This window comes from Eufriesea mexicana, unplaced genomic scaffold (assembly GCF_001483705.2).
Source record: "Eufriesea mexicana isolate 0111107269 unplaced genomic scaffold, ASM148370v2 scaffold9405, whole genome shotgun sequence".
Lineage (NCBI taxonomy): Eukaryota > Metazoa > Arthropoda > Insecta > Hymenoptera > Apidae > Eufriesea > Eufriesea mexicana.
Window position 1 is genome coordinate 150,727 of NW_016917148.1, and position 27,719 is coordinate 178,445.

At 33.6% G+C, this 27,719-nt stretch overlaps 1 protein-coding gene across 5 annotated transcripts in view; it reads left to right on the forward strand.

The window, feature by feature from the left end:
• Nucleotides 1–27,719, forward strand: part of LOC108553119 (CUGBP Elav-like family member 2) — a 173,037-nt gene that overhangs the window by 141,731 nt on the left and 3,587 nt on the right. For 3 of the 5 annotated variants that reach the window (XM_017907891.1, XM_017907886.1, XM_017907887.1), the window contains exons 2-9: nucleotides 2,387–2,592; nucleotides 8,227–8,355; nucleotides 10,845–11,118; nucleotides 13,792–13,884; nucleotides 17,513–17,554; nucleotides 23,876–23,983; nucleotides 26,191–26,421; nucleotides 27,487–27,637. In XM_017907891.1, the coding sequence (XP_017763380.1) occupies nucleotides 2,387–2,592; nucleotides 8,227–8,355; nucleotides 10,845–11,118; nucleotides 13,792–13,884; nucleotides 17,513–17,554; nucleotides 23,876–23,983; nucleotides 26,191–26,421; nucleotides 27,487–27,614 (1,211 nt within the window). In that variant the 3' untranslated portion in view covers nucleotides 27,615–27,637. The remainder of the gene's footprint in view (nucleotides 1–2,386; nucleotides 2,593–8,226; nucleotides 8,356–10,844; nucleotides 11,119–13,791; nucleotides 13,885–17,512; nucleotides 17,555–23,875; nucleotides 23,984–26,190; nucleotides 26,422–27,486; nucleotides 27,638–27,719) is intronic. The other 2 variants (XM_017907889.1, XM_017907890.1) reach the window with 2 other exon arrangements.

Here is a 27,719-nt window from a genome sequence, read left to right on the forward strand (position 1 = left end):
AATTTGATATATTAATTAACGTTGACATTTTGAATCTGAAGAAATGGTGACTGATGGTCACCTCTCGAGTGCAAAGGGTTAATAATGGGTAACATTAGTTTCATTAAAAATAATTCCATAGTTGCAGTGAATTTGGCTTATAGCGACCACCATGGTAGATAACACGGAGTAGATGTCATATTGATCGGTGTTTAACACTAGAACTATCAACCCAGTGAAAATGACTGGTCCCAGAATTTTCCTTTTTGCAATCACCGAACACATACACCTGCTTTAAGATTAAAATTGGTATCGACTCGTATTAAGAAAGAACTGTAATCAATATATTCACTCATATTCATCGTATGCCTGAAATTACTATAATCTGTTTATAGTTAGGTACCCATTAAAGATCGGTAGTTCTAGTGTTGATAATCCTCAGTCTGAGGGATTAAATCTGAAGCTAGAGTTCAGACTATACTTCGTTGCAGATGTAACTTGTCTCTATTACGATATTATAAAAGGCTAAGAGTTAATCTCCTGTATCATACTCACGACAGAGATATTTCTATCAAGGTGATAAACATTGCACTCGAGTATTCGTGCATGGCATATTCGTGTAATATTTCTTGTTTAACCCCCGTCAAAGATCAGCTAATTAAAATTGCTGATAACGTGAAGCTATCGGAGAGAATCGATAATTGTAATTACAAATTCAGTGCTTCTTGACATACAATGGACGTATGAGAATCTATTCTTCGTTTATGCATGAATAACGAAGAAACACGCAACCATTCTTTCTATTCAAATTGAATCAATTGAATGCAACTGGACAGCTGACAGGAAGGTCTTTGACCGCCATTTCTGTTGCAGTATCAATTAAATAGTGGACCTACAAAAATTTCAACTCGACATTAATCCTCGCATAGCGGTCACCACCAATTACAAACTTCCCATTAAGAAAATCAGTGAAAAAGGATATCCATGAAACACTGTCAAAGCAGACCCTCCAAATGACAATAGAGTCCTTCGAGTTCTTCCTGGACACGAAAATCCTCACTCTCCCTCTAACAGACGTGACCTTAAACCGATTAGAACCACACGCTAGAAATTATTCCAAGTGATCCGAATTACGCGACTTTTCCTGTACGAACGAGGGAAAAAGCTCGCTGAGAGCATGATTTGGTTGATAGAAAATTCTCGCGGATGCCTATATACACGGAGTGGATCGGGTGAGGGATAAAGAATAGCGAATCAAGGGGTTGACAAAGGTGGGTGGCTGAAGGTGACGGATAGAGATATTCAGAGATGCAGCCGGCTACTTTGCTGCACGAAACCCTATGCGACGCTGAATTTACATAAGCGGCTTTTCCCCCGACGGAGCTTTTCTCTTGGTCCTAAACAAATATTGACTAGGACCACTTCCGGCTCTCCTCGCCACCTGTCATTCTCAAATGGCATGTGGTTGACTGACCGCGTGATACGTGCACGCTTATATCGATGACGGTATAGCCAGTGAATGGCTATGGTACTTGCCAATTCGTCTTTGCATTCGGCTGCAATGTGCATGCGACTGATTAACTAATCGAGGTATACCTAAATTGAATCAATGATACTTAGAAAAGAAAATAATTATATTGGCATTAGCGCAAATAGTTCCTGAGAGGTTTTTTAAAGGGTTGCTTTGTTAGACCAGGTTTCCTTTTCACGATTATGGCCTTTCTTCCTATGTACCTGGTTCATTTTAGTGTTCCCTTTTTTGAACCATTGGGATAGGATAATACACTAGTCAAAAGATAAGAGGAAAATATAATTGGATATTATTCCTTCCATTTTTGAGTATTTAGAGTACCATAACCCCTTGCATTATAACAACGAGTCTAACCTAGCTCCAGGGTTGTTCCTAATCATACCACGCAAAAGTGTATTACTTTCCTCGCATTAGACTAATTATACTTAATTATATTTAGTTTTTACGCGAACAAAATTCAGACGAATTCTATAAACTTTTATAGTTTTATCCTGGGTGAAATAAATATTAGGTATCGTGATTACCTAAAATTAAACGCTTCCCTACTATTTTTTGTAATGAAATCGTAATTCAAGGGATTGCTTATTATCCTGAAGAATGTTTTAGATAGGAGCACAGGGTGCAACAGGACTTTTGCTGCACCCTGTGTGAGAAAATAAATAATGGGTAGTACTAAATACAGAAAAAGCTAGCGTTGCATCGATTTGATAGGGAGCAGGAATAAAACAAAAACTAGAATAATTATTAAAACTAGAATAAGTATTATTGAGTTTGGCTAAAAAGGTTTTGCCAAGGGTAGTAATCATTTAAGTTTTAAGAAATGAGCCAACTGTTGAAGATTGATTATACTAATTATGTCGTAATTTTCATTTTCAGAGCGTAAACTGTTCGTTGGCATGCTGTCGAAGAAGTTTACCGAGAATGACGTTAGGAACATGTTCAGTGTCTATGGAACCATCGAGGAATGCTCGGTGCTGAGGGACAGCACCGGAAAAAGTAAAGCCTGTGCCTTCGTTACCTTCGCTAGTAAACAATACGCCATCAACGCCATTAAAGCTCTTCATCACTCGCAAACGATGGAGGTGAGCGAAATCGAAACACAATTGTTTCCTCTATCTCTGCTACTTAACTCTTGCCACACAATGTGGTCTACGTCGTAACTGTGCTTAAAGCGGTCTTAACAATGCCACGTTTTCGTTAAAAATTCCATTTTTCCACTGAAAGAAGGAGCAGTTTATGATAAAACATTCCTTAAAATTTGTCTCCGCTTTTCCACTTGTTTGTTCCTTCTGTTAGGCCCTAACTGAGAGTTAGTATAGTTTCCAAACAAAATCGGTATCTTCTTTGTGTTAAAAATATGGAGCAAAGACGAAATTAATTTGCAGTATAATTAATCATTCGTTATTTTAAAGATAAATGTTTCTTCGAAATTTATTTTAAAGAGAAATTAAAAATAAATAATGCATTATATCGTTATAAATGGTTACATGTGGAAGGATGAATATTGTGAAAATTTAATTTCATGTAGTATTAATATGTCGTGCAGATGTTACGAGGCAGAGAAACTAAGTTAATTACAGTTTTTAATTAATCTGGTTATCCTTGGCTAATTTCTATCGAAGATTAATTTTCTTGAAACTGGTATGCTTGATAATGTAGAGTTTGAAAGAAACTTTGTATCCTTGCTAAACTTCCATCCATCATCAAGTGTAGGACAAGTTACACGCCCTGCATAGTAAAGACATACTAAAGAGTCAGTAGAGAAGAAAACATGGTACTTGTAAAAAGATAATAAGCAAAAGTTGGTCATTAGTTAATTATCGGTTAATATTTAAGAGGTCGTTCTCTGCTCAAGCTTAATTAATATGAAAAATAATGGAACTTTCGATCAGGTTGACTAATATATTTATTTTTCATCAAAATAAGTTTAATAACAATTCAGACATTTTCTAATTTTACTGTAATAGTACATTGAAATAAAATAAAAACTGCAGAATTTTTCTATAATTTTATAAGTGAAGAGTAAAATTTAAATGGTATTAATATACTGATTTAATAATTTAAATAGCAATTAATTAGATATAGACATATAAATTTAGATATTTATTAACTTAAACGATTATAAGGCACATATCAGTTCATGCATTAGCTATTGCAAAAATCTACACTAAAAGCCTCAATATCTGTGAAAGTTTTATAAATTTTACAGGATAGAATTCTTGTTTAACGAATCTTAAGAAATATACTTATTATCTTAGAATGATCAAGATCTGATTGCGAGAGAGTTTCACTTCGAAACTATGACCAATAAATTATAACTTTCTCGATTGTAATTTTCAATTAGATTTTTTAGTACATAGATACTGCTAATGGTACTTGGAAAATCGGATACATACTATATATTTTAACCAACAGTAAAAATGAAAGAATACCAGAAGGGTTTTTAAACTATATCAATCAACTTTCTACCTTGAACAATTCCTAATTTAAACTCACAATATCATAATAAAACCAAATTGAAACATACTATACAGTGTACAATAAATTTAAAGATATATTGAAATATACAATATGAAATAAGTATACAATACACTAAAATATACAGTATACAATAAATATACAATATACTGAAACATACAGTATGGAATAAATTTATAATGTATTAAAATGTAAAGCATACAATAAATATACATTATACTGAAATATACAGTATACAATAAATATACAATATACTGAAACATACAGTATGGAATAAATTTATAATGTATTAAAATGTAAAGCATACAATAAATATACATTATACTGAAATATACAGTATACAATAAATATACAATATACTGAAACATAAAGTATGGAATAAATTTATAATGTACTAAAATATGTCGTATTGAATAAATTTACAATATAATTTGCAATATTTACAATATGCTAAAATATAGAGCATATAATAAATATACATTATACTGGAATATGCAGTATACAATAAATATACAATATACTGAAACATATAGTATGGAATAAATTTATAATGTACTAAAACATGTCGTATTGAATGAATTTACAATATAATTTGCAATATTTACAATATGCTAAAATATAGAGCATATAATAAATATACATTATACTGGAATATACAGTATACAATAAATATACAATATACCGAAATTCACCTTATGGAATAAATTTGCAATATACTGAAATATAGAATATGCAATAAATTTACGATATACTAAAATATAGAATATGGAATAAATTTACGATATACTAAAATATAGAATATGGAATAAATGTACGATATACTAAAATATATAGTATACAATAACAGAACTCTTCAATTCAGCAATTAATACTTAATCCGTCTTGCTCTATCCGTTTCGTACGAGCCCGATAAAAGTTTCAGCGGATGTATCGAGCAATTCGATGCAACCATAATGGCGGTGCACCCTTCGGAGCGAATTCCACACACTCTACGGAATTGTTTCTCCCCGTTCCTCCTTCACGATAACATGGCCTACGCGATCCACTGTTTCTCGACCGGTGAAAGAAAATCGTGCCAAGGCACGCGGCTACGACAGCAATTCCATTTTGATATCATGAATATTTCCAGCCGCGGGTTTCCTCGAGCTTGCTCGTCGTGGTCGACTTAACTGGCACGATTTCGTGCTTCCTATTACCCACGTAAACAGCCCCAGCATTTCGTATTCCCCTTTATGGCTCGCGATTCAAAGGAACTATATATCTCGCGATCGTTATTAATTATTTTGGCTTCGTGCAGCGATCCTGCGCGATTCGTTTCGGTAATTCCATTCGACAGATGTTCCCCTTTGATTGTTGTTAGACAAAGCTTATTAACCCTTTCGCAACTTTTGCACGAAGCAGCTCGCGACGCCATGTTCTTGCCAAGCTTCAGACTAGGTATCTCGCGTATCCTTTTATCGAGATGTAGGAATATTGCAATGCTGACTGAAATTGAAAAGAAAAATATGAAAAATGGCCGGTTGGAAATTAGTGTATATTCTTTATCTTTCCTGTGAGAATTATTATTATTATTCTTATTATTCGTTCATGGTATTCATTCATGATGTTCGTTTGGAGAATCGAATTTTAATTAGCCATTATGTATCTACGCAATTCATAATAAAATAATAAATGTTGTTTGAATTTTTACGAATTTCACTCAGGTTGAAACTTTTAAGTATAATTTCACTTATGCGACGAGTGTAGCTCATTTTTGTATAGTTTGCAGTGGGTTGTCATTGAACCAGGGAAATTACACGAAATAAAACGTTTGTCAGGAATTTTTAATTAATTAAAATGTCAGGAATTAAGGAGATGGTGGTGGAAAATGTTTGAATTTGTAACTTCGTGAATCCTGTGAAATATGGAGTCTATTAACGTAAAATTCAACTGGTACTTTTCATTATATTTTCATGGTTTTACGTCAACTTGATTCTTCTTTTACCCTTTGTACTGAAAGATTTTTTCGATGCAATGGAATAATGATTCGAAGCTTTTCTTATATTTTGATAAATTCGCTGACACTTGTTACTCGCTGAAATAAGAGAAGGGAAGTTGTGTTTGCGTGAGAAATGAACGAATGGAATTATTATTTCAATATTTCGTGTGCAGTTATTTTTAATATAATTATTTTCTCTTATTTAAGTTATAGCATTAAAGCAAATGGGTTAATACCTAATTGTCTGTAATGTCTATCCCTGGCAGTATCGATGATGAAATAGTAATAGTATCTTTACTAGACTGAAAATTATAATTAACTAATTTTCTGCATCAATTCTGATCTTTAACACTAGAACTACCTATCTTTAATGGGAACCTAACTATAACGTGCACAGATTATAGTAATTTCAGCGAATATATTGATTACAGTTCTTTCTTAATATTAGTTGATACCAATTTTATTCCTAAAGCAGGTGTATGTGTTCGATGATTGCAAAAAGGAAAATTCTGGGACCAGTCATTTTCACTAGGTTGGTAGTTCTAGTGTTAATAATCACTTTAATTAACTTGTCTGTTGCCATCGATCAATATATATGATAACATCGACGCAATACTGTCTTCTTGACTATGAACTTTGCCTAAACTCTTCACTGGTCTCACCTAACTCTGGCTCTGGCTCTATATACTCTCGACTCTCTCAGCTAACCTTCCTCGACTCTATTCTCTGGCTCCTTTTCTCGGCTCTCTTTTCTGACTCCTCTCGACTATATTCCCCGACTAACCCCGTGCACGTGTTCCCCCCTGTCTCTATATTCATCCATACGCACATTCTCTAGAAGGCATTCGGGCAAGTCTATTTCTCATTCATCTGACAAACTCGAGCACTCAGGCTAAACGTTCTTCTTTCACACTTCTGATACACCAGTCTAAGCATTCTTCATTCGCAGCTCTATAACAATGAACCAAACACTCTTCGCTTACTCTATAGAAACTCTTCGCATTCTTGTGTTCCTTTTAGGAATTGGACGTAGAAATCAGTTTGCCAGGCACCTCGTAGATTCGAAGGGATTAATTATGCTAGAAGTAGGGCACGTGGCATTGTGATGGGACTAAGTGGTTTTTGCTGTTTCTTGCGATTGTGAATTCTACATTAACTATAGTACTGCATCATTAATTGTGCGAACTTTGATACATTCGTCTTGGGTTCTCTTTTCATTCAGCTTGATACATATATTACCTCAATTATTTCCAATTATTTAGTTATTAGAGTACCGATGAAACGTTCTTTTGCCGTAAATATTAGGACATTGAAGAACCTTCGATATAACCATGCTTGATTTTTATCAATTTAATTTAATAGTACTGTACTAACCAAGGACGGAAGAAATCATATTCTAAACACGTTAGGTGGTCCTGTTTGTACGTATATTGAGAAGAAATTTTGGAATATTTTCATATTATAGATTTGTCATTGATTTTTATATAAATGTATAAAATTTTATTTGAGGAATCAGGTCTCTTTTATTAATCTTCGTCATTGAGGTCTATCATTCTCTGTGCTCTCAATTCAGTATAACTCGTTATATAGTAGTCATAGATTCGCTGGTTTCAAATTTTCCTCTCTATTTCTCCTTCTCTCTCTCTCTCTCTCTTTCTCTTTCTCCCTCTACGTACATGTGTGGCTTGTGATTTCGATAGTGGACCCAAAATTAGGGACAATTAGTCTCATTAGTTTGCCAGCTGAAAACGACTGGCATCTATTCATACTCGTTCAAACTGATATTGGAATTAGGTGAGTTTCAGATAGAGATCATAATAACGATAATACTATTATAGACATAGTCACAATTCTAACGGAATTAATAGTACGTGAAACGATTGTTATTTTTGTAATTTCATCTTCAACAAATTTTAACATTTTACACCTTACTTGAATAAATTGAAGAAGAGAAATTTAAAGTTGAATTTAATATGTATTCTTTTTAAATTTTTGTTATACGAAATCTCAGGAAAGGTGATTTATAAACAAATTCGGTTTATAAGAATAAAACAAATTTATCCCAGCTATGAACCCTGAAAAAGTTAATTTAACACTGTAAAATATACTTTCTGTTATTAGCAAACCATTGAAAATCGATAGTAAAGAGATATTTAATCATGTGTAAGATCATTCGCTGTTAATATCAGAACTATACCATCTTCGTGCTAAAGAGTTACATATTTTACATACCTTATTTATATATATATCTTTTTCTCAGGGATGCTCGTCGCCGCTGGTCGTGAAATTCGCAGACACGCAGAAGGAAAAGGACCAGAAGAGGATGCATCAGTTTCAGACGAATCTTTGGAATATAGCAGCAGTCAACATGGCGCCGCATTACCTGACCGTCTGTACCTTTAATATTTCATAACCGACCTTCTTACTCGATATCAAAGAGTTCATTTGCATCGAGAATGAAATACTTTCTCGTAAATTTATTTTCCTAAAATCTTCAAAATTACACGCGTATCCTGCAACGAATCAAAGCATCTCGAGCATGCGTGTATGCGTTAAAGGACCAGGCACCGTATGCTAAGAGATGAAACCTTGTAAACGTGAACCATTTGCGAAATTTCATTCTCCATGTGAATTTTAATCCCCTGATATGGATCGTAACATCACCTTCTTTATTTGTAACTTCGAAATGCGATCTTTACTATTATTTGGTCTCAGAGATATATAGAGAAATTTGGTTTATATGAAATGAAAGAATTGATATCAGGGGATGTCGAGTCTAACATTGTTTTTGCTACTTCTAGCTTCGAAACGCGATATTTACCCCTTTCATTGTGAGAATTATACGAAAAACATTCAGTGTACAAAGTATAAAAATGGCAAAATGACATATACAACCGTATACTGACACCTAACTATACTGACAATCATGCAAGACGTTAGAGATATTTTTTAACCTCTTCAGGACTGAGTTACTTTACAGAAATCGGTCAAAATTTCTCGAATTTTTTTATTATCTATTTAGCAAGCAATTGCTTGAAGGTGATAAAAGTTAGAAAATAGTTTACATTTTGCAAAACACAGGTATTCACAGTTTTACATAAACTCAGTGAATAAGGTAAGACCGTGTTGACATGCAGCAAGAAAAAGAATAAAGAGGTAGAGAAAAATTCTACATAGAATAAGATTTCCTTCAAGAAATACTTGGTACCTGGATATTTCCTCGCAAACGTAGGGTGGTCTTGAAACACGGTAAAAATAATGGAAATGCGTGTGAATCAATGTATTAACTGGCTGATGTCAAACAATTGGTTATATACATAAAATCATGCTGATATTGTTGCCTTTCTGACGAACAGATGAGAATTAAATGTATGGTAATTACTATTCAGATGTATTTAAAGTAGTGCTTAAGAATTATTTTTGCAGACTGTTTATTTAAAAGTGGAACAGTTATTTACCCTTAAATATTGTTTTTATTATTACGAATTAAAGTAAATCTTCACAAACATATTCGTACCATAGGAATTTATCATGTGTACAAATCAAACTAATCTATCTTGTCATTTACTTTCATTTCATAGGATTAGAGCATTACATAACACACGTCGTTGACAAATATTTTGACATAACATAATACATATTGTCATTGAGAAATATTTTGACATAACATAATAACACATTATCATTGATAAATATTTTAAAGCGAGTGTCATACAATCATAATCGTTTAAAGTCACGAATTCTACAACTATCCATACCTCATTGACTCACAGTACCATAATCGTTCACCGATGATCAATTACGTGTATTTAACACCTGCTACGTGGGCCATTTTTGGTACAGAAATTTTCGCTGAGCTTTCCATTCAGGCTGCTGACGTTTTCGACGTATATAGAACGAGTAACAGCATGTGCCATCGACATGATACACGCGACCTGAATGGAAAGTCGCGCGGAAGCGGCGCAACGTGGAACGCGTTAATCCGGATCCAGATCGCCGCAGAACTCCGTGAATCTCGCCTAAGAACAGTAAAAGACTCCATCATTTTCACACAGTGTACAAAATCGAGACGTTCTATAATAATCGTCCATAGTTTCCAATATTGACGTCTCCTCACGCAGTGCCCAATTTACTGTCTGCGGTCAAGACTCTTATATGAAGAAGTAACATCCTGGAATTTGGGGAGAAAGAATTAATTTCTCTATTCGAAACAATCGAAGAAGATCGGTACCAAGTTTGAAACTCACTTCAAGGTCTCATCCTCGACATTAAAGTGAGCCCTGGGCCCTGCTGTATCTGGATGCGGCCTCATTAACGTTAGGGCGAGCTACACTGAGTCTACAGAGTGTCCCAGCAACGGTAGTACAGCCGGGAAATGGGTGATTCTACATACTGAAACGAATCGAAGAAGAAGAATAAAATTTGTTCATTCGAAGCTTCGTATTCAAGAAAATCGACTTTGGATATTCTCATTCACTTAACTTTGGCTAGGCTGCATAGACCATAAGTATCTCAGCGTATTCATAGATATTCAAAATCAATTTTCTTGACACGTAGAATCACCCTCTTTCCAGTTGTACTATGATTACTGGGACACCCTGTATAAGCAACAGTTATTTATTTTAACCTACTATATCGTGTAAGACTCCTGGTGAGGAGATTGGTCCAAACACGAGTATCACGAGCGAGAGACGTGGTTTGTAGATAGGATCCAACGTAAACATCACAGTATTATTTCTCGTCGCGTTCGCACGAAATGGCTCGAAGCGTGACCAACGTAGTTGTTGATTATGGCACGCGCCATCTTAAATGGCAGAAGATTGATCTTTAAGAGATTAAAGAGGACAGTTATTCATTGAAAAACACATTTGTTCGCAGAACGATACGCCTGCCTTGGCCCCGGCGTCGCTACAGCTGCTGCAACAACTTCAGGCGACAACTAGCGCCGCGACGCCGGTCGCGGCTGGTGCGGGCGCAAGTGCATTGTCGAGTGTGCAACATCAGCTGTTGCTGCAACAACACCTTGGCCTCGGCGCAGCCACTCCTGCGCATGCGGCTGCGCCCGCGGTACCGAGCCCACCGGAAATCAACCCGGCGAACCTGCAGGGCCTGGCCACGCTCGCGTCCTTGAGTAACACAGCCGGTGAGTATGGTTGGTGTCTCATTTTTTTTTATCTTTTATCTTCGTTTGTCGTTCTTCTTCCTTTCGCTTTTCTTTCTTCTACCTTTTGTTTTCGTGTTTTACGTTTGAGAATTTATGTTATCTCTTTGAGGTTAGGCGGGTTAAAAATAGTCCCATCTTTTGCTTAGCTTCTTATACATGGTGGGATGTACTTTAACACACTTCGAAATGTTGATGATGTGCGTTCTGCAGCACGAAAAATAAAGTAATTCGTATTTCCTGATTTGTAAACTGTCTGCAAAGTGCCATTTTGTTTTGAAGTAAAGATGTGTTTCAGTGACTTTCATTTGAAATTAGTTGCATGATGGGATTATGTATGTCCCGTTTTGTAATTCTGGACAGCTTGGGTTTTTCTTTCCTTTAAAATCGCGTGCCTCAAAGAGTTATACGATTTTACTGATTTTAATTATCCTGTTTAATATCGGTTTAACACTTTCGTTTTTATTTGTAATTGTGTTTTAAGTAGCGTGTATATTCTTTTGGTTACTTCTTTTGGGGACGTACTTGTGGATAATTATTTATATTTTGTAGACGCTTGTCTACGAGCTAATAGTTGGCTGTGTGTCTTTACAGCGTGACTATATATGCTACTAACATTATTGCAGCCAAAATTTCTCTACCAATGTCACGCAATTTCCTCGAAGCTACGATCCACTTAATCACTCCAAACTGTGTACCAAATCCACTACGAAATTCCTTCTCGACACGATGAAATCTCCAAAAATACTTCAACCTTTCAGGAAAAATGGAAGAATAATATTGCCACATAAGATGAATGAAACGTTAATCAATTTCTCAAAACTTAGGAAGGCTGTCGTGATATCCGTTCTTTCTCCCACCGAAGAATTTCAATTCCGACCAGTGTTATGAGCTTCGAAACTTCCTCGTCGAACTTCATCGCGATATACCTAACTACGACGATAACTATGCCTACGACTTCTCCATTCCTGCACAATTCTCGCAAATTTGCCAGCTGGCAAACAAATTGCCGCCATAATTTATGCGGCTCTCGTACCTTCGTCCTTCTCGCCGCATACTTAATACTAGATCAACATTTATCATCCATTGTCCAGCGTTGAAAGTTGCACTTTATCGCGACTAACGATACACAGTTCGTCCTACGCCAGTTGTAAATTACTTGGGCCAATGTTTGCCCCGTTGTTTCGTTTCGTAAGTTTCGTGCGGCCATGTTTAGCCATCGCGTATATTTCCTCTCGGTTGTCTTCGCGATAATAAAATTGTGCATTTAACGGGGTCGGGAAGCACGCCAGTGTAATGATAGATCGTTGTAGATCCCTGCTATTAGCGTTCACGTTAAAACGCGTGTTTACTCTTCATTGCTGAGAAACGTATGGTTATTCGATGACATACCAGAACTTACGTAATGATATCATCGGGTATGTATGTAAGTGTATGCAAGATGATACGGTGTTTGATATTTCTCTTTATATATTATCCTCGGGATAATTTTAATAATCATTTCGTTATTTATCATATTGCATTTGGACCGTACAAATTATTCTTTCTTCTTTATTTTGTTTATAATTTGCATTAAGTAATTATTTTGTTATGCAGCTCGACGTGTTTGATTACCACAACTTTTCTCTGCTCAGAATTGTTATAAATCGTTCTAATTATATCTCACTGATAATTTTATTAATTATTTTATTGTGTATCGCATTGCGTCTGGTTGCTGTAATTTATTATTCATTCTGCTTCGTATAGATCGTTTATTCAGAAGAATCTACTATAGTTTCGTATTCTTCCTGTTATTTTAAACCAGGAATTCTGTTAATTGTTTACATGAATTATTAGTGACGCAAGAAAATAATTTAATCACTGTATCACTTATTTACTGCTGTTTAGATAGTTCTTAATGACAAATATTCGATATTGAACTGTTATAGGAAATAATTCGTACATAGCGAAATAATGTAATCTAATGTGATTTGTTATTAGTAGGGAATTGGGAAAAATTTATACAATTCTATCAGTTTCTAAAAATTTAGTTAGACAGAGACACTGGTAATAATAATTATTATCATTATAATTATTATATACCTATTATAACTGATTTTTTACTGGACCCCGAAGCCTTTGCTACAATATAGAAATCGATAAAGAATTTTATTAAAAATTCCGATGAATAAATTTAATAAATACTTATTAAATTCGAGAATTAATTTTATTTTAATCTCTTATTCTTCCATTTTTTTCTTTATAAATCTCATCGTTAAAATCATTAAATCTATATCAAAATTCCTCTTCAATTTTGATCCTATCAGATTAATATCTGACTAACCCATCCAGAATATGGGAAATAACATTCATCACGAACCCCAGCAAGAGATCATCGCCGTCCTAATTATATTTTAAATCGAAATACTTCATCAAATATCCACATCTTCAAACAAATGTAACGCGGTTTAACATTTCAGTTGCATTTACCATTTAATCCTTCGCCTCTCTTGCTGAGTCTCCACTAAAAATATCGCCAAGAACTTACCGAACAAATCCAGCTAATTACACTAATTACGCGGATTACATAACGAAATATCGAGTCGCGTTATCGTGTTTCGTGTTACACATGTGTATAATTTACAATCTAATTATTCCGTGTGTTTCGGATTATGTACGTTGCAGCGAACGCAGGAGTATCACCGATGAGTATGCAGAACCTGGTCACCCTGGCTGCCATGACTGGCGGAAACGGCAACCTTCAGGTGTCGCCAAACAGTGAGTAAAAACGAGAAACTTCCACCACGACACAAGCACATTATACGTAGAAACGCGGTAACGTTCGAAAATGAGGAAAATCCAATTATTTATTATTTCCATGTGCATTGTGCTCGTCCCTTAATAGCGTGAAACAAACAGGAATAGAACGCATGACTACTTGAAAGTGTCGTGCTTTCGCTGAAAATGAACGCTTGAAATACGTGACATCAGGTTTAAAAGAATAACAGCATGATGGAAAATCGCGAGAAAACGTGTCTTCTCGCGATTAGATTTTATTTGGTGGAATATTTGACACGCCATTCTCTAAGCGACGTTCATTAATCTGGTAGCTATTAATCGAACACCGCAAACTTCTTCGAATTGTTCATATACCTGTGTGTACATATACATTTATTTATTTATTTATTTATGTCTGTGATTTATGTACGAGACTCGTTGAGTGTACTTTGTAGAAAATTCCGAGTTGAAAGGAAGATTTGTTTTCTTTGTTTGTATTAATAAGTCTGGAATAGCTTCTGCTCAAATTTGCCGTTTTACGTTTTGTAACTCTCTCTTTTTGTGCATTTCGAACATTAATTCAACAAATTTTAAAAACGTTTTTTCGTTGTATATACTATTTCGTAAAATTTTATTCTAATGAATTGGAATAGTGTTCGGTTTTCTTTCCTTTTGTTTCGGTATTTGGGAATTTCTGTTTTGAAGAATTTAAACGATATTCGATTTCATTAATCATGGAATTTAATATGGTTATTTTTATATAATTATAATAGTTGGGAAGAATTTTATAAATTTATCAAATTTTTTTAATTTATATGTGACAGTGAGTAGTTAAGGTTCCTGTTATTGATTGGCTTAATGAAAACAGATATGGGGTTAATTTCGAGTGAAAAGTAATAAATAAAAATAGGAATAGATGTTCCATTTGTGGCTATTTAGAGAATTTTTATACTACTCATTACTGTATAATCGAAGGAAGATTAAATTCACAAACTATACCAAAGATAGTAAAAATATAAACGTGATTACTTTATTAAGAGTGCACGAAAAACATATAATATAGCAAACACCAAAACATTACAAGTCGAACAATGTTTTGAACATAATTACTTAAATCATTACATTATTCTCCATTTGCCTGTCGCACCATTTATGGCCACAAGAGTGCCATTTTTAGCCATCCTGACTTTCCTATTATGTCCACTATCCTTCGCCTCTCTTGCTGAGTCTCCACTAAAAATATCGCCAAGAACTTACCGAACAAATCCAGCTAATTACACTAATTACGCGGATTACATAACGAAATATCGAGTCGCGTTATCGTGTTTCGTGTTACACATGTGTATAATTTACAATCTAATTATTCCGTGTGTTTCGGATTATGTACGTTGCAGCGAACGCAGGAGTATCACCGATGAGTATGCAGAACCTGGTCACCCTGGCTGCCATGACTGGCGGAAACGGCAACCTTCAGGTGTCGCCAAACAGTGAGTAAAAACGAGAAACTTCCACCACGACACAAGCACATTATACGTAGAAACGCGGTAACGTTCGAAAATGAGGAAAATCCAATTATTTATTATTTCCATGTGCATTGTGCTCGTCCCTTAATAGCGTGAAACAAACAGGAATAGAACGCATGACTACTTGAAAGTGTCGTGCTTTCGCTGAAAATGAACGCTTGAAATACGTGACATCAGGTTTAAAAGAATAACAGCATGATGGAAAATCGCGAGAAAACGTGTCTTCTCGCGATTAGATTTTATTTGGTGGAATATTTGACACGCCATTCTCTAAGCGACGTTCATTAATCTGGTAGCTATTAATCGAACACCGCAAACTTCTTCGAATTGTTCATATACCTGTGTGTACATATACATTTATTTATTTATTTATTTATGTCTGTGATTTATGTACGAGACTCGTTGAGTGTACTTTGTAGAAAATTCCGAGTTGAAAGGAAGATTTGTTTTCTTTGTTTGTATTAATAAGTCTGGAATAGCTTCTGCTCAAATTTGCCGTTTTACGTTTTGTAACTCTCTCTTTTTGTGCATTTCGAACATTAATTCAACAAATTTTAAAAACGTTTTTTCGTTGTATATACTATTTCGTAAAATTTTATTCTAATGAATTGGAATAGTGTTCGGTTTTCTTTCCTTTTGTTTCGGTATTTGGGAATTTCTGTTTTGAAGAATTTAAACGATATTCGATTTCATTAATCATGGAATTTAATATGGTTATTTTTATATAATTATAATAGTTGGGAAGAATTTTATAAATTTATCAAATTTTTTTAATTTATATGTGACAGTGAGTAGTTAAGGTTCCTGTTATTGATTGGCTTAATGAAAACAGATATGGGGTTAATTTCGAGTGAAAAGTAATAAATAAAAATAGGAATAGATGTTCCATTTGTGGCTATTTAGAGAATTTTTATACTACTCATTACTGTATAATCGAAGGAAGATTAAATTCACAAACTATACCAAAGATAGTAAAAATATAAACGTGATTACTTTATTAAGAGTGCACGAAAAACATATAATATAGCAAACACCAAAACATTACAAGTCGAACAATGTTTTGAACATAATTACTTAAATCATTACATTATTCTCCATTTGCCTGTCGCACCATTTATGGCCACAAGAGTGCCATTTTTAGCCATCCTGACTTTCCTATTATGTCCACTGCCATAATCGGTAATACCAAAGTCTTACGATAAGACTCGAATCTTTCGATTAATCGCACATAGCTATTACTAAACAAGCTACACAAGGCATACAAAATAATATCGTCTTTCGTTATCTCTTTTCAATAATAACAAATTTATTTCTCCTGCTATCTTCATATCTCTTCCTAATAAACCTAACCCAAGAACACATAATATTTATTAACCCTTTGCACTCGAGAGGCGCTCTTCAGTCGGCATTTGATAAAATTTCGAAGCTGGATATTCATTAACTTGTCAAATTTTAGATAATGTAACGGTGTGCGAGGTATCGAAACCAAATAATTCTACGTCTTAATTATTATATGACTTCTTATTTATTGTTCAACAAAATATCGACAGCTTTATAGCAGAAAATCTTTGACACTCCTACTCTTCTTTGGCGAAAAAATCGTCGAGTGCAAAGGATTAATCCCTTTAGCAAGCCGAAAATAATAACCACAAATGGTACATCTATTCTAATCCAAAGATTATTAGATTTATCAGATTTATTAGATTTTATTTAAAATCGAAATAAAATCGAGGAAAATCGCAGAAGTCTTCTCAGACCCCTCGAACGACCGTCACTAAATAGTATAGAACGGAGTAATTAATTCACGGATTAATCGGTAAAAAAAAATACAGAAAAATCGACGCGATTTTATCCGCCTGTATCGTCACTTATATTTATACACCTTCCGTTTTTACCTCTCGTTAACCGCGATCGAGGTCGATCGCGACTCATGCACGCCGAGCAATCGCAGAGTAACGTTTCGAGCCTGACGATATCGCACGACGAATACCTTATATCGTACGGAGTGTATCGGCTAAGTAAATTTCGGCCAAGTTTACGTGCTGAATATGTAAACACGTTACTAACTCCGCTTGTTAATATCGTGAACGTGTTCTGTGTTTCAGCGTTAAGCGGACTGGCGAATTCTACAGCAGGTATGTCGCTATGTACGTGTCGCATTGCCTGGTATAGTATTAACAATTACTAAATTAATCTCGGCCGTTCGACGAATCTAACTTTCTCGTGTTACTCACGGCTCGATTCACACACATGGTTCGCTTGAAGAAATCGAGGTACGTTTGCGGACGGATGGGTCACGGGTACCGTGTCTTACATGGCGTTGCACGGTGGCACCGGTACTCCATGGACCTGTCCAATGATGGGTACGTCGGTGGCCATAAGTGTATGAAAACGATTTTGCTTCGTGTCACAATGCGGTATTGCACGTTTATCTTGTACATTTCGCGTGTACCATTTTGTTTCGTAGGTACTCCACCGTGATTCCATTTTTCCATACCGTTTTACCATAGTTCGTACGGGTAAATTTGTTTTCGGGCTTATCGGATATTTTGTTTTTGATACGTATTTTTTCGTATCAGACTGTTGGATTATAATTTTATTTTAAGTGTACTCTGGTTGTTTTATTTTACGCTTTAGTAATGATCGATTTTTATTCCTTTGTAGTCGGGGTGCCATTTTACGATGGTACGTTGATGTAATTTCGCTTTGGATTTATTCGATATTTTTATTACGACTGTTTTACTTTATGCCACGTTACTATTTTTTTTTTTATGAAATATTTTATAAAATATTTCACATTTTTTGATTTTCGTGAGAAGTATTTATGTTTTTATAATATTGCTTTGTTATTTATTTATATTTTATGTGGTACATTTTTATGTTCTCGTAAAAAAACAGTTTTTTTTATTATTTTTGTTTGATTCTTTAATTCTCATTTTATGGAAATATTATGATTGGATATTTTCTAGAATATTTTTCAAATTATCATTTTACCGTGTGTTACGTTGTGTTTGATGCATGTGATAGGTGTCGAGGGCTTTATTTTAAATTTCATTAATGACGCGATATTTATTTCTTTAAAATTAATCGAATTATGCAATGGTTCGCTAGTTAAATTAGGTGTAAATTAGGTTTATTGGAATTTGTTGACTAAAAATACTTATTTATTACTTGTTATGTTCTTTAGGTTATGAGATTAGAGTATTTTCTTCCAAGTGTTAGCCAAGTGACTCTGGCATTTTTGTTATGTAAGAAATCAACAAATTATTCGTACATTTTATAGTCCTTTGCAGCTGCCAAGAAAGCTATCTTTTTCTTTAATCTTGATTCCTTTTATTTATAATGTGTTACAGTTAGTAATAAATAAATGTATGCATAGTTTTCTTAGTGGAACCTAAGATTCTTAGAAATGATTATGTAGAATCACTATTCTAAAATTTATTTTTATTTTTTAATAATTTTATATTCATTCAAACAGTACTAGTAATTTATTTAAGTATTTAATTTTTTAACTAAACATTTCCTTCTTATATTATACTTTCTTATTTAAAATTAGTTTATATAAAATCTTCAAAGTGTAACAATTTCTAAAATTCGAAGGTAGTTTTCCAAAATCGCAGTATAATAATTTAAAACTCCTTTTTGAAATTTAAAAAGTATACTTCATAGATCGTTCCTTACAAATTTACAGAATAATCGAAACTTATTTAAATGAAAGTATTAATTCGTGATACCAGTATTAGAAATATTAGGAATGTTATTTTGCTTTCAAATCAGAATCTGAATTTGAATATTATTAAATTTCACGAGTATCTTCATTATTGTATTTAACAATTCTTGTAACTCGAAAGAATTTTCGTAACGTATAGATACGATCTTCAGAACTGCTGATATCTTCTAAAGATTAGAAATGTTTGTTTTAATCTTTTCAAAGAACTTTCCTACGTTTCCCTGGGATTGTATTTAACTTTATCGGGGCTCTAAGAAGACACTGATACTGAATATTACCTGGAAGCTTTAGACAGTATCCACTTTACGAGCTTGCAAGAGAAACCCCAAAAATCTTAATCGCCTTAAAAATTTCCTCTTCTATTTTCCCTCGACAGAATAATTTCGACAAAGTCTTCAAATAACTGAAATTATCGGAAGAATTTGAAATAGCGTTGCAGTGATTTCAATTATAATTTTCGCACAAAATAAATTCAGTAACTTTAAGAATAGGAGCTTCGGCATATTTAATTCAGATTATCTCGCTTCTTAAAAAATGATTGTATAATGAAATTCATCAAAAGTCAACAGCATCGTTAAATTTAAAAGTTAAATTTAATTATTGTATAATTTTAATTAAATTATATATTACATTGATTCATCGTTTTAATTTCATTTTATATTCTATAATTTGTATAAAATTAATAGTGTTGCCAAAAAATTCATTTCAATTAATATTCTCTGTCTTCCACCATAAGTGCCATTATTTCGAATTATACCTGTCACTTATGTCTCAATAATTCCACTTTATTATCAAACGCGAGAATCAAAATGAAATTCAAAGAAGGACGTAAATAAAAATAAAGGGTAAAAGGTATTTATTTTCTAATTGACTATAATCGTTTGCATACACATATGGCCAATGTGTGCACGCACGTAAACGTACCACGTTCCATCGTACTTACATACATATATCTCTACCCCATCGCATTTCGTCCCTTTTTTCTCAGAGCATTCTGACTTCGATATCGCCGGATCCCTCGCATTTGCTCGTAATGCACCAAATGCACCAGACGATTACATCGGTCGAAGGGCAGCAAAATGGTGGTCTCACTGAGACCGATGAGCATCGAATTGTCACGCATATATTCACGCATACTATTCTTGATAAGCAATTCCACTCGTCTCGTTATCCGCTATCTCTTTGTTTTATATTGTTTATATACTGTCGGTGTAAATGGAAATTCGAAGCGTATTTAACTCGATCGATCGATGGTATACTTACACGGAGTACTTGGAAGATTATGTGAACACAGATCGACCTGTTTATCCGAAAGTCAATCGATCGATAAATTTTCACGGGAATCGTGGAAGGATTAGTTGATCCATAATGTGGATTAACTGTATCGACTAATATCGGTGATATCAGCATTGGAAATAGCGTAACTGTTGATTGATAATTATATTTTCTCGCGAATTATTTGCATTCGTTTAGAAATCGCGCGGAAATTAATCAAAATTATTTCACAATTTAACAAAGATCAATCGAAATTGAAATTTCATAGATATCTATCCGAAATACTTCCTTTTTAAAGTGATAATTAAAATAATTCAGTAAATAAAATTACAGGAAGAGCAGTCGATCGAAATATTTCTTCAGAAATGACGCAAAAATCGGTCAAAGACTAAAATTTGCAATAGAAGTCTGTCAATGTAATTCAGATTAATTAGAAATAGTCCCGTTTGCGAATAAAAATTTCTAACTAGTCACGTGAAATCGCACAAAAATTTAGTTATATTTATTTATCTAAGCAGGATGGCATTAGTACAAGATAGTAACAAGCAAAATAAACAGGGAATTGGTAAATTATTAATCTTTTTATTGGAAATTCTAGCGAAATTCGATCATGTAATTCACTTGTCTGGAAAATGAAGTAAAAGTCGATCTTTTCACGACACCCGTGCACAATCGCGTACTTTAATTTTTTTTTTCCTTTTTTTTCTTCTTTTTTATGCGAACGCACGTCAGCGTTTTAATTTGCACATTTTGTTTCGTGCGTAGCTGTCCTTCTTGGAAAGTCCGGAAACACAGGTGAGAAGAGATCATTGAAACTGTATAACACGTCTTTACCGACTCGTTTATTAAAACCTCGTTTTTCCACGATTATTTTCCTTTCATTTTCATTTTCATTTTCATTTTCTTTCTCGTCATTTCGTCACATGGGTTCTTGTACAAAGTGCTTTTGAGCTACAAACAAAATAAGCAGGGAGTGGAAAACATGGAAAATATGAACACGCGTTTAATCTCTGTTTTATTTCCCATTTTTGTCAAAATCGCAAGGAAAAATGGAAATTGTAACGTTGGTCGTTATGAAATTGGATACGAAATATTTGAGTTTTAAAATATATTTTGGCAACAGGAAAAAGTATGGAGTTTAATATTTTTCGAAATGTAATGGGATATCGCGGTTTTATTTATAACGATTTTAATTATTTTGATACCTTTTATAACATACAAAATGAATCGCAGCGGAAGATAAAATTATAACAGAGTTCTGTAATTTTATTATTGGAAAATAACATTGTAACAACGGTCGGTAATTTTAACAGCAGCAAATAAAGTTGCAGCGGGGTTTCAGTAATTTTAATCACTGGAAATAAAATCGCAACAGATTTCACCAATTACGGTGTAATAGTTATAAACAAAATACCACTGGTGCAGTAATTTAGTAATAGTAGTGAGAAAAGAAACTTCGACAGAGTTTCATAATTTTAATAATAGAAAGTAAACTTGTAATAAATTTAGTAATTTCATTCTTAAGTAACTTTAATGGAAAACAAAATTGCAGTAGAATTTGGTAATCAAATTTCACTGAAATTTCGGAATAAATATTCTTAACTGGTAGTGTGCAAAATATTGTCAATAGTACTCGTAATTTTTATCATACGTGAATATAATATCTGATAATGTTTAATACTACCAAAATTTAAATGCGAGTATAAAGCCATGCTGTTCCTATATTACACAATATCCAATTTCTTAATTAAAACTTCACTGAAACCCCACTGAAACGGCTGGTTCATAGCTGGTTGCTCGTCAGTAGACGCTTAAAATCTTCATTTTTAAAGCTCCATTACAAAATAATAAAACGGGACCAAATACACAGGGTGTCTTACATCACGTAATATTATCAGCCAGAAAATAAATCTACGTATAAAAATCAGGCTAAAATGTAAAATAAAATTTTGTCTCTCAATGCTTAGTTTTTGAGAAAACCGATTTTTAAATTCTGGTCTCGTACACTCGATGAAAACATCAGAATTCTTTTAATTTATGATAATTTAATCGGGAATATAATTTCATAAAACACATATATCTACGGTAATTTATTATTCGATGAAATAAAAATATTGCAAATTAAATTAGCCTCTTTTATTTCGTGTATATTACCATGAACGAAATCGATTATCTCAGAAACTAAGTTCTTGACAAAAATATGTTATACTGCATTTTTGATTCATTTTCATCCGTAGAATCACCCCCTAGCCATTATGTAATGCAAAACACCCTGTATGTTCTTCACATAAAAATGTTCCGTAACCAATATTATAACATTAACTACTAAGGAATATTAATTTTCTTTTTATTCTATATTCATAGATACTTGATTTTATTTTTAATCTAGTAACACTCCCAGCTGTATTTAGGGTAATTCTGAAACATCTTGTACATGGCCATCACCCTTTTTCGTCCACATCTTCATTCTCTAATTAGATCTGTAATCACTGTTGGCTGTTTAATCGATGGTAACGAAGCTCACCCAATATTTGTCCAATATGTTTCAATTAAGCTTTAATTCGTGTGTGCTGTTTCGTAATATTCGATGATATCGTTCAGAGGTGTCACAACGGAATATAATAGTCCTTCGCGATGCTTGTGTTTGATAGTGTCCTATTTAGGTGAGCTTCGACTTACGCTTTTAGAAAATTCGAAGTAACAAGTTGGTCGATATGTACGATGATATTGGTGATGTTAGAAATGATGTTGCGTTTAACGATCGATGGTCATTAATTTGATAGTGCGTTCGGTCACTGAGAGAGTGTTACTCGTGAATCTTCTCTTTTAAATACAGCCTATCTGAAAATAAACACGGGACTTCGATTTGCTTCGAACGAAGTTACAATCTCAGCAACCGAACACGCAAATTACACCTTCACAAATTTACATCGATATTATTCTCTTCGCACCCGGTATATAATCTTGTATATAATCGCTTTTTGCAATTAACAGTATACGTATATACCTAGAAATTTGCACGTTGAAGAACTGTATTACACGAGGTACTCTCCGAGAACAACTTGCAAATAACTCCACAAAAACAGAGTGACTTTACACGAATAATTACATACGACTATGAACAGTGTTGTACAGAAATCGCTTCTAGTAGCTACCCAAGGCGCGTACACATGATTAACATGTAAAAAAAATAATACTCGTAACAATACCAGGAGCTATCTTTTTTTCTGTTCTTTTTATGTCAGTATCACAGCATGAAGCATGTCGAGCAGAGTATTATTTCTTCCAAAATGAAAAGAAAAAGAAAAAAAAAGAAAAGAAAAGAAATAGAAAAAGATATTAAAATAATGGGAATTAAATGATTGTTTTTACTCGACTTGGGCGTTGTTGTAGAAATTCGATTGAGTTTTAATTAACAAGTTAATGGAAAACTTGAATAATCGAATTGATTTCGATTTTGAAGGGTCCACTGGAGGTAGTCTCAGTCCTGTGACGTCCCTAGCTCTCAATTCCCTAACACCTCTAAACGGGTTGCAGGACTCCACTTACTCCACCTTACAACAGTATGCAGGTAAGCCGCCATTTTGGATACGTGCTTGTCTCTTTCTCTCTCTTTCTCCTCCTCTCTCTCTCTATCTCTCTCTCTGTTTCTCTCTCTTTCTCTGATCAGAATGTATTCTTGATATTAAATGGCAAAATAGTATTGTTTAACTTGCACTCATGGCTGGTAAAAAGTGTTGTTCTAACGAGTAACTGTGCGCCTTAAAGCTCTCATTGGAAAGACGACGGTGACCGTGGAAAAGAAAGAATTACATAGTGAGTAACTAAACACACGAAGTGGAATGCCTGAACTCTTAGTGATGTGCGATATGTAATGCGGGACTACGTTCTGTTTGTGATCGATTTGCACGTGATCGAGTGTCGAAATTTATGGTGGTGGCAATGTGCTTACGTGTAATTTCTCGGTTGAACTTTTCCACTTAGATTTCCATATTTTTGTTTCTATATAACTTTGAAGTAAGAATGATACTTAGGTATCGGGGAATTTATTATTTAATAGTAACTAAATATAAAAGAATAATAAATCTGTGGAGAATTCTGTATACATAGGTCAGTTGTATTTTATTTGTTGATATAAAATTGGAATTATTCAAGCAAAGTTAGGAAACGCTGATATTAGTTATTTTTAATAGTTTTTTTGAAAATTACAAGCTTCTTTGCAGCAAATTTATTTTATCATCAAATAGAGGAAAGTATTTCAAAAAAAGAATTCTTCAATGGTGAAATTTTACATTTGGCTTTGGGTTAATTGTCATTTATTATAGTCCTTTCCTACTGGAAAGTCTGGATATTTTAATATGGATATCTTAAATTAAAATTACATTTAGTAAAGGAATATTCTGTTTTTCATAAGTTTGCTTTTATATAATTGGATTATATCTGCAAGCAGTGAAATTTTATGTATTCAAGATTCAGTTCTTTCTTTCTCAATATGTATTTATTTTAATTAAATTTATATTAGCATCGGATAGTTTTAGTGTTGCTTCTTTTAAATTATATACAGACTCGTAGAAATAGTATCAATTACTGGTTTAAATTTATATATCATGAAATTTAAATTCACTAGAAATATATCTCTCGTATCTCACATGGGTTTCTGCACAGGTTAAATACGATTTGTAATCTGAAATAGGCCTTGTACGTAAGTACATGGCCGCCACTGTATATATATAAATCTCAACTCACAAGATACGCAGTTCGTTAAAAAGTAGAAAAAATAATAAAAGTGACTCGCATTCGCTATCTCAGATAATGTTGTCGATAAGATAACAAATTTGAAACGCAGATTTATTCTTTTATATTATTGAAAATACAAAAAGGTTGTTGACTGAAATTTTATTTTGACTAAAAATATATATCTGTTACAGAAAGTTAAATACATTTTTATTCGAATTAAATAATAATAATGTGTACTATTATAGGCATTAAAAAGTAACGGTATTTTACGAAAAGTGTTTACAAAAATTTTCAAAGTGCTTTTCGAAATACTACTTTTTGTAATTAAATATTAACCATAATCTAGTTTCCTACATTTTCTAACTCTGTGGAAAGTTTAAATTTTTCATTATAGCTCTCAGACACAGTGCAAGATAAAATTCAAAATTTTCTAAATCTGATTTCATTGATTTATAATTATGCACTGTGTTTTATTCCAGTTTTAGCAATTACTAGACCCAGTGTTTCACATGAAATTTAGAAATTGTAATAACCCACGATATAACTCTTCCTCCTCATAAACAAATAAAATTTCAATTATAGAAAATAAAATATTTTAATCTTTAATAACATCACTACATCGAAAGGAACAATTTTACGTTGAATTATCATCCATTTCGATTATTCCCCAAATATATTTCCTCCATTCAACAAACTTTTACCAATAATTACTGAGCCAGTTATTTCGTGTAATGTCTTCGATAATCCGATACAGCAAACAAGTCCATAAACAACCATTTTGTATATTTAAATAATCCAAAGCCACAGTCTGGCCAAAAATCTACCAATAATTCAAAGCAACGATCGGTAGCCAGCATATTGTATCTTTCATAATCGGGAAACCGTATAATCGAGTGAACATCCGCGGTCACTAGAATGGTTACTAGAATAGTCACTAGACTAATCACTAGAATGCGAATCTCGTGGGATGCAAATAAACGATACCGTAGCTCGATCATTGGTGGAATAAGGAAACGGTGATGACGAATTTTGTGTTTGCAGGGTTCCCCGCGTTCACGGCGGCGGCAGCAGCAGCTGCAGCAGCGGCCCAAAAGGCGAAGTTCACGAGCACGGACAAGCAGATAGAAGGTCCCGAGGGCTGCAATCTGTTTATCTACCATCTACCGCAGGAGTTTGGCGATACTGACCTGGTCACAACGTTTCTACCATTTGGGAACGTCATCTCGGCGAAGGTTTTCATCGATAAGCAGACACAACTGAGCAAATGCTTCGGTAAGCTGCCTGCTGTTTACTTTTTGCGAGTCTCTCGCACGAGTTTCTTATCGGGTTGAGATAGGTGATTTGATTATTTATTTGTATTAACCCCTTGAGCGTTAAGATTCATTTTCAACTCCTTTTCGAATAAATTGTATCATATAATAGTATTAATATATAATAAATATAACGGTATCTTTATAACATACCATAAACCGAACTAGGTATGTTACATAACCTGCAAGTCAATTAATTTGGCGAATCATTTTCAGGTCTAATACAGTAGAGAAATGAAGATATGTGGTATAAACATTGGAGTATAAAAGAAATTTAGGAATCTATGTATGCGTGTACATTATTCTTGTGAATTGACTCAAGGGGTTAAGTAGATTACTGGGCAATTTATGGAAATAGAGTATATGCGTTTATCATGGGACAGTTTGAATATTCTAGTTCGCATTTTGTTGTCGGGAAATGTTTTTAATTTGCTTTTTGTAGTTTGGGGTTTAACAACTGATATCTTAATAGAATATAATAATTCATTATATAAAATTAATTATTTTAGTTAATGATTCTTTATTAAAATTTATATTTACAATCAAATGCTTAAATACTAATTATACAGAGATATATATAGAGTACGTACCTAATGATGCATAGTTTACAAGTTTTAAATAGTACTTTATAGTAGAATTATATTGAATTTTATATTATTAGACTTAAGCCAATATTTTATATTGAATAATAGATATTATTCACTATTTAATAATGGTTACAGTAACACTTATACTGAAGGAACATTATTATAATTTGACACTAGAACTACGAATCTATAATGAGTAGCTAAATATATTGCTCACAAAGAATATAGAATCTATGTAGAAAGATAAGTAATTATGTACAATCACGTTTCTATTTGAACAAGGGTCAAACTTAATTTCGTCAGTAGTTCTAGCGTTAAAGAATTAAACCGCTATTATACTACTTCATTCGAATAGCAACACTAATACCTACACAATACGAACCCGCCACAGAATTCACATTTAAGTAATACTTTCCAAAACTATGACAAATAATTTACAGGCTTCGTGTCGTACGACAACGCGGCAAGCGCGCAAACAGCCATCCAGTCGATGAACGGCTTCCAGATCGGCACGAAACGGCTGAAGGTCCAACTGAAACGATCCAAGGACGCATCGAAACCCTATTAGCCGACGTCGTCCACCGTTCGTAGGTAGATACCAAGGACTTCTCGGATACCACGGCTCGGAATCAACGACCTTGGTGTCCTTAATCAATCCAAAAAAAAAAAAAAA